This window comes from Thermobia domestica, chromosome 9 (genome assembly GCF_964235325.1).
Source record: "Thermobia domestica chromosome 9, izTheDome1.hap1.1, whole genome shotgun sequence".
NCBI classification, from domain to species: domain Eukaryota; kingdom Metazoa; phylum Arthropoda; class Insecta; order Zygentoma; family Lepismatidae; genus Thermobia; species Thermobia domestica.
The window spans coordinates 56,730,850-56,740,111 of NC_137462.1; the positions used below are offsets into that span (position 1 = coordinate 56,730,850).

The 9,262-nt window shown below is 32.3% G+C and overlaps 1 protein-coding gene across 1 annotated transcript; it reads right to left on the reverse strand.

Moving 5' to 3' along the window:
* Positions 1 to 1,535: 1,535 nt before the first annotated feature.
* LOC145660814 (uncharacterized) lies at positions 1,536 to 3,191 on the reverse strand. The gene has a single exon (XM_081726232.1). It carries the CDS (start codon positions 3,189 to 3,191, stop codon positions 1,536 to 1,538), a length of 1,656 nt encoding a protein of 551 aa, XP_081582358.1.
* Positions 3,192 to 9,262: the final 6,071 nt, after the last annotated feature.

The window sequence follows — 9,262 nt, forward strand, 5'->3', positions numbered from 1 at the left end:
ACACAAACAATAAATTTTAAGGCAGCTATTTTAGTTTTATTACTTGTTTTAACAAAGCCATGGATAGTCTTGCTACTTGTTTTAATATTAGTCATGCAATAGCGCGTTTATATATTGTAATCAATTAACTATCTGTAAACATAATGTACACAGGTTAGTGACTTTTGGCATAATCTATATATAAGGTGTTTCAAAACAACACCGACAACGTTTGGGAGGTGATTCCTGATACCAAGATAAGAAAAAAAGTGTAGACTAACCTAGGTGCACAAATGCTTACTTTCGGAGTTATAGGCTGTCGAAAACATGAAAAAATGAACTATAAAGGTCCATATGGGACCTACCGTAGTCTGATCAAGACTTCACTTAGGAACTAATAGGTGTCCTATCCAAAAATACATGTTTCAGAATCCTAAGGTACCTACGCAACAATTTTTATAGAGAGAGTTTGGCTACAGGCATATAATTTGAAGTATTCACAAACTACCTCTATAAAAATTGTTGCAGAAGTACCGCAGGATTCTGAAACTTTGATATTTGGATAGGGTACATACTAGTTCTTTAGTGAAGTCTTGACCCGACTACGTTAGGTCCCGTAGTATTGGAGCTATGGACCTTTAAAGTTTATTTTTTTTTATGTTTTCGGCAGCCTATAACTCCGAAAAGAAGCATTTGTGCACTCATGTTGGTCTATACTTTTTGTCTTATCTTGATGTCAGGAATCACCTCCCAAATGTTGTTGGTGTTGGTTTCTAACACCTTATATAATAAGGTACAATTTGCTCATGTATTTCATACACTGAAAGCAACGAATACAATTCACTACAGTTCATATTCTGTAAGAAATAACGTATATAAAACAAGATTTTCCTTTCGAATTTTGTGCTTCTTAAGTATATTCCAAGATCAGCACAATAATAAACACTTAGTTATGTAGTTTTATGACACCTATGCACACAAAAATTCTTTTAGTTATAGCAATGAAAAATGATCCGTGGAGAGCGTATTAAAGAATATCAAAAAGTTTGGTGTGTTCCTTGGACAACGAAACAGTTTCATTGAAGCAAAAGTATGTTTTCATTGAACAATAAAACATCTTTCTAAGAATTAATTATGTATTTTAATATTTGTAGTAGTCCCTCGTAGTTGTTAATACTCTACATTTGGATTTAGTTCATGAAATGAGAGCTTAGTCTTTTGTACAAGCTCTCTGGAAACTTGATAATTTTAAGATTGATCACATGTTCTTAAATGTTTATCAAAGGTGAGAAATACAACAACAAATATACAGTATATTTTTAACTTTGTGCTGAAAAAATATTTCAGAAAATGTTTATATTTTAAGAGCTTATCATGCCTAGTTGTTTATATAGCTTCTGTATAGGTCAATTATGAAAGATAATAAAATTATGTAATGATTTAATTTCTCTTCCGTTTAGTACGTAAAACTATAATTTCTAATAGAAATATTATGCTGCTCACTACTAAACCAAGTGTCAGTAACACAAAAGATCCCAGCAAATCCTTCACATTAATTACAACAATTTATCATCATTGGGCACGTCAGCTTGTCTTTTCTCTGTAAGAACTGCAAAAAGTGCATCATTTTTCCATTTGTAAAGGAGACCAGAAGTAACACAAGCTTTTATTATGCTGTTGAAGGTTTTGATGTATGGTGAATTACATCTTAACAGGTATACTGTAGGAGAAGACACAACAGTTTGTGGAACAAAATGTAATAAAGGCTTTCCATGAGAGTCAATAAGTTTTTTTCTGTAAAGCTCATATTCACCGGTCTCAGCCGTCCAAAGATGAGCATAACGCTCTCCTGAACCAATTTTCAACAAGATATCTGACATCTTTTGTTCTTGGTAATTCTCATAAATTCTTCTTATTATAGGATCTGAAGATGATGCAAAATATTGTCGATGATATACGTAGCCTCCGTAGTTTAAGTCTGACTTCACAAGATCTTCCATTGTGTTGATATAAGGTTCTCTAGGTGGGTTAGTCAGAAAACTAAACAGAGATCCTTTATAACTGTTACTTAGTACAAAAGACCCCAGAAGCCAGATTGAAAATATTAATCTAACACGAAACTTGCGTGGAGGCTCAGATACTGCTACACCTAACAGAACAGAGAAATTATATAAAAATAATTGTTGAAAAATATTGCTCTTTATGCTCGGAATGACGTATTTCATTACTGTTAAATATATAACAACGAATAAGTACACTAAAAATATGCAAATCCAGCAATATGGTTGAAATGGGAAATACACATTCATCCAGTGAGGGTATAAACTAGGTTGTGGTACTATCCATTTTAAAGTACGCTGAAGTCCTGATAGTATCGGATCAAAGTCTTTGTAGTAATAAAGCAGTGCAGATACATCTAAAAAGCCACCTTCTAATGTTCCATATTTGACAAGTTTCATGTCGCCAATGTATGTTCCATTCGGTTGCCTGAAACCATATGCGAACCAGTCAGTTCTAACCTTTCCTTTTAAAGTAGCGTTGATGTTTATGGCAAACGTATTTAATACATTTCCTGTGATGCCTACAATATTAACTTTAGTATTATCTTTATTTTCAATAATCACTGAAGGAGGCAATGCGTATATAGAGTAAGCAAAAGGACATCCATTTAAATTGCTCACTTTGTTGGGAAATAAATTGGCTCCAACTAAAAAGTTTTTCTTTGCACAACGATCTACTACAACTTCACTCTTTGCTGACCTGCAGTGAGTTGGAGCGAAAGGAAAGTATGTGAAGATTAGAACAGTAGGATCTTTTAGTAATGTTTCTTCAGTTTCTTGAATAGCTATAACAACATTTAAGATGCTTTCTTCCAGAGATAAATGGAATATTTCTCTAATGATTTGCCTGTCACTATTTCCACTGCTGATAAAAACGATGATCTTGCTGCGAGGACGAAAATTCAAGAATTTTAACTCAGTGAGTGCTACTCGGAAATTGGTAGGATCTTGCAAATATATTACATATCCAACATTATCTTCCGTCCATTCGTAGTGAGAAATTAATTGTGTTGATGCTTTAGAAGTTTGGATGGAGCTATTGCGTATTGTAATAAATGGAATTTCAAAACTTTTGATTGTCTGATCTACAAGCTCTATGGATACATCTTCATATAATATTAAACTTTTTATTGAGCTGAACTGATTGTGCATAATTTTGTATATACACCTCATAACATGTGCAAAATCCGTATTTGAAGTTAAATATGTGAGTTTAGCATTTGCTTCCAAAGAGCCAAGAACTGTAATGAACGTGAGTAGAAAAAAGTTCATTTTCATTTCTCGCTCTTTTCTGTTAGAAGTCGGATTCCTGCAAAGTAAATAAGAAAAGTAATATTAATACGAGTTGGAAGTAAGGCTTTTATATTACTCTGGGAATTACATCAACATTTAGTTTTATTTTATATCAAAACGTTATATTTACATCGTGTATTTTATCGTAAAGTAATGGCTGAGTAAAGTCGAAGTAACTTTCTTGACGAGGATGTAGACCTTACTAAGAAAACAGATAAAAAAAAAGGACAAAATTAGCTACAATATAGAAAGGAAATGTTTGATATTGTGTAAATGAACAAAATATTCGTGCTACTATTATCTAGTTGTAACAGAGAGATTGTATGTAGTATTATTATATAAGTCACCTCATCCACGAAATGAAAATTTGAGTTATTCGAAACTACTTTGTAATTAGACCCAACGCAAAGTAATATTATTAGAGATGTAATTAGAAGAAACTAACACTCCACATTTACCCTATTTTAGTGAACGGTGCTTCACACGAACAACTTTTTCCAACAAAAATAGTTTGTCTTTCCAATGACCATTCCAATGATGTATCAGATGATGTATTTTACCCTTTTAAATTTTTGAGTGATCTCCAGAACCTATGATCGCTATCTGGCAAGCGAAACTCTCAATTCGATTATTCGGAATTTCCTATCTCGCTTTCTATGACATCCTTGTATATTAGGAATCCATGGTTCATATGAAGTATCACGCTTTATGAGACAACAGTAAGGGCTGCAGACAAAATTATTTGTAACAGCAGAAGACAGTCTTCCCTTTATTTGGATAGTTAGTATGTAGTAGCCAATAAAGCCCTTTTTCACACGCTATCCAACATTCATATATACCAACTAGCATTCATATATACTATCCAACAAATATAAATCAATTATCAAACCCACGAACAAAGTCACTGAATATGTAAGGAAGGCAACCTATCAGTGATAATAGCGTGTCCCCTTGTGAATTCAGTAGTTCGAATCAACGAAGTTAGGTCAGCAAATTTGTCCTGTATGGTAGAAAGTTGGTAACACATTGAACTTAATGAAAAATGTTTGGCAAATGGTTGAATATGAAACAAATGGATGAATATGGTTTACCAATGGATTTTACGCCCAAGATGGAACTTAAACTCTGAATTTAAAATGTGCACGTATCACAAACTTTAGCCCTCGACAATATAAGTATTGAAGATAACTGAACTAAGACCTAAAAATGCTGTTAGGAACTTGGTAACTCCCAAACAAAGATTGGATCCAAATAAGTGAAACCGAACGCAACCAGAACTCCATGCACTACTTGCAGTAGACTTTTCTGGAAACAGAACATTCGCCCTGTGTATGAAATCCTTCCCCACTTAGTGAGAAACCTCAATAGAGCTTTGAAACAAAAATGGAATCCCGACACACCGGCGTGTCACGAAATTATACAGGTGTTTAATGAAGATGCAAATAAGTTCAAACTGTATAAATCATTTTTGTTTGTGTGCGATTAATCAAACTAAACAAAAACAAAATGGAGATATAGACTGAATTGATATTGTTAAACATATAGTTGAAACTGAAAGATGTTAATAGGAGTATATATATATATATATATATATATGAAGGATTTGATCATGCTGACAGCCATGTAGATTACTCCTATTAACACCTTTCAGTTTCAACTATATGTTTAATAATATCAATATATATATATATATATATATATATATATATATATATATATTGAGTGTTCTAAAAATGACGCACACAGACCACATAGTATTATTCTACAAGTCAAAATAAAGCAATATATATATATATTAACAACCTTCCACCGTCGTGCCTAGATTGCATGGGGATGAAATGATAATTGACGGTCGAAGATCGCTGCTACTCACCATCTAGAATGAGTAGGTTAAGGATGACAGAAGTAAACCACATTAAATTAACTTTGAATGAAATCTTTGTATTTCCATAAATATCGTGTATTACTGTAACTGATCGTAGACTGTGTATAAACGCCAGATCACATATCTTTAAGCATCTAAGAAGTTAACCACGAATAACTCGAACATAGCTGAGATACACGTACCTTCGAGTGATGATGCCTGGAACTGATGTCGATGTTCTGGAAGATGAATGTCTCGCTGTAAATAGTCTATAGTAGCTGACTATTGGTAAACCATAATCCACTTTAATGGTTTACTAGAAATTGGTAGATCTCCTGATCTAATCGTAGACTGGAATCACAGCTCAAAGACAACTGTGATAGAAGTATCAGTGGTTCTCGATGTCGATACCCAACGTACGATGCTCCTTCTCTGATCCCAATCCTTTAGAACCATGAGTTTTTATACTAGGTTTCCAGACATCCTGGAATTCATTGTTGTTGACTTTCTGTATATCTCAGCTATTGGTAAAACATTGGTTTCACCCGAATTACATCGTGATCAAATTCTCAGACTCACAAATTTCTGCAAACTCAACGATTATGCCACAGTCAAAGTGTGTCAATGTTATAGTATTACAACTTGATGACAATTCATTCCTGAATCAAAACATTACAAATTACAAATTACAATAGCATACGAACTGACGACTTAGCGTCTAGCCGTAGCAAAACATAACATTCATCACATATACAAAACATTGATGTAAACACATAAACACACACACGTGTTTACGTTACATGACAACATTGAGTTTCTTTATTCTGACATAACATTCAATAATTAAATATGTTTCCTTTCCCAAAATAATATATTCCTAAATAATATCAATCACATGTATCAACATGCCCTTCCTTCAAAATGAGAGAACTCCGTTCTCGAATCAATTTCTTCCTCGAAATTGACCATAAAAATAATTGAGTATATATATCCATCACCCTGTATATATAACTTTATATTTCTTTAACTATTTATCACATTTAAAAATCTTTAAAAACATCATTTATTTACATTCATTGTTTTCTTTTTTTTTTAAATACTTGTCAAGAGTCCTCATAAAGTATGGGCTCCTGCCATCTGTTGAGTTATATACATAACTACTTGTAATTGTCTAGCACATCCTGTGCTCTTGAACACACATACATATATTTTCCTGTTCTCGTTCTCGGAAACTTTCCGCTGCATTCAGTCGCAAAGTCCAAACCAGTGTTTATTATCTTTGCACCTTTTTTACTAAAATCAGTGTCCATATCACTGATGCTTTCAACGAATAAAACGCACTTTATTATATACTATTTAACTTGTTGTAGTACACTAATATACTAATAAACAACGTCTCTTGTCGTTGCATGATTTTAGAACACAAAAATAAAATTTGAAAAATATTAATCACTTCACTCACAGTAAGTTTCTTATCCGTAGAGTTAGTAACTCTGATTCACTTCCTTCCGTAAGATGCTGTATCAGCAACGTTTTTGACACTGATCTTGAAAAATCTCCACGTCTCATCCTGTTTGCCGCGTTGCTTCGATAGTTCTAGTTGACTTTGACTACGGGCTCCGCACTTTTCGTTAAAATTTTGGAAAATTGTTCACAGGATTATCACGTCGCATGGTCTCATGTACAGTTTTTCGCTTTTCGTGTTCGTAGATGAAAGTCTATCCGTGTTTTCCGCTTCGAAATTGGATAATTTCGTGATTTTTAGTGCATCCCTCTTGGTTTTGGTGCAGTGTAACCTCTCTTGTGTACCAACAGTGTCTGAGTTATTTTGTGATACCTCTGTTTGCTTGTGACTGTGATCTGCATTTTTTTTAGTGCTAAAAGTGTGCTTTTTAGTGTAATTTTTATCTACTTCTGCATAAATTGGAAATGATCCGCAGTTTTCTATGTTACTAATATCGTCATATACCTTTTTATTCTCTACACTTCCTTCCTGTTCTTTCTTTCTACTAAATCTACGTAATTTAATAACTATATATATTATAATTATAGACGTCGCTAGTACTAATACTGTTAAAGATGTTAACGCAATAGTAAGTACGATAAACTTCTTCTCCATAATGCCTGTAAATATAAATAACTAAGTGTGAAATCGCGTTTTTATTTTTCTTAAAAACTAATATTGCTACATCTCGGTCTATTACTCTCTTCTGTAAAAATATTACATACTTCTTGCATAGGCCTAGTCTCAATGTTCATAAATCGTTCATTATTCTCTATAAAATGCATAATCGATGCATATTCTAAATAATGACTAGTGTTCTAATAGTTATGTAACCTATTCGGATACAAAAATGCTATCCTCGTTACATTTTTATTCGTTTGACGCTGTCTTTGTCATTTTTTTAAAGTCGTAAATTCCTACATTTTCGTGCATATTTATGTTCTTAACTACACTTTACGGCTAGTTTTAACGTTGTCTGTAGGTACTATTATCTTTATTGATGTTTAATCTATCTTTCTTTAACATTCCAACATTCTCTGTACTCAGAAATCATTCATAAAGCATCAAAATCATTGTGAACGAGAGAGACTCGTCATCAGTAGGCGTGGCCTGTTGCTATATAGCGGCCATGTTCTTATAAGCTCCGCCCCTTAGCAACCGATCCTTCTCTCACACGCGCGAGAAGCGAGCACCAGGATTCAACCGATAAGCGAGTAGTAGCTTGTAGAAGACAGAAAAGCTACAAAACTGAATCTTGTATTTACATGAATATTGAAGATATTCATGAACTGAATACTTTTACTTATTATTATACAAATAATCCATATGCCAATTGATCATTCTATAATAATAATAAATCAATAATTTTCTCTCATTTTAAAAAGAAAACTTGAATTTAGAAAATGAATTTTGACAAAATAACGTGTTTATATACAACTTAATGATGATTTTAGACATGATGCATTATGAATGTATTCTATTTTTGACTATTTCTCGTCTATTATCTATGATTTTCGTACTTTTCTATTCAAACTATTTACTTCTTTTAACGACTTTTTCATACTTTTTTCGTACTTTTTACGACTTCTTATTCTTGATTCGTAAGCTTACTGTACTAGATTATATCACTAGCATCTACATTATCTATTATTTGTCTAGCTTTACTAATAGACAATTCTTCTATTTTTTCTTCTTTTCGCTTTTGTTTCCTATAGCTTGAAGCTACTGATTTCACTAATATTCTGTTGTTATTTAACTTAGCTATTATCTATTTACACGCTTTTATCTATTTTCATCTATGATGATCTATTAACTATGCTTATTTTCTATTGCTTCTTTTTCTACCAAAACTAAGAGTTTTGCCGTATTAGTACTGCGTAACCATTTTCATTCAACAACTTATTCGTTTCACCAAATCAAATAGACCAATCCTAGTTTTATCTAGGATGACATAACCAAAGGCTTTTCAACTCACAACTACCTCATGCTGTAGGTAAGTATCTCTACCTATTACCAATTGTTTTAAATGTTAATCCGATATTCCTTTTCAGGTTTTATTGCAACTTAGATTTTTTTTCAAATAAACTTCATTCTTCTTCATATCCAAAAATGTAAAACTTTTTTTTTCATAACCCAAGGCACATACAATATTGATTTACATACTAAGCTTACTTTATTATTACTTGTTGATGATGATGATTATTATTATTATTATTATTCTTGATTTTGAATTTTATACTTCCGTATCGCTCTATAAACCTTACAATACAGTACCAATAACAATATTGTCGTCAAAATTAATGATATTATTACTCCAAAAATTACATACATGATATAATCTGTTTTTAGATGTAGTTCTTGGATTGACGTATCGACTTTCAATTTTAACAATTTTTCAGTTAAACTATTTAACTCTTGCGTATGCAAGGTGAAATTTATTTGTCTCTCAGTGCAATTACCGATCAATTTAATATGTTTATTTTGAATTTGAATTATCCGCTTGGTTGGAATGACCAGTTCTCCAATTATTATGTTATCAAATTTATCATAGTTTATGAAATT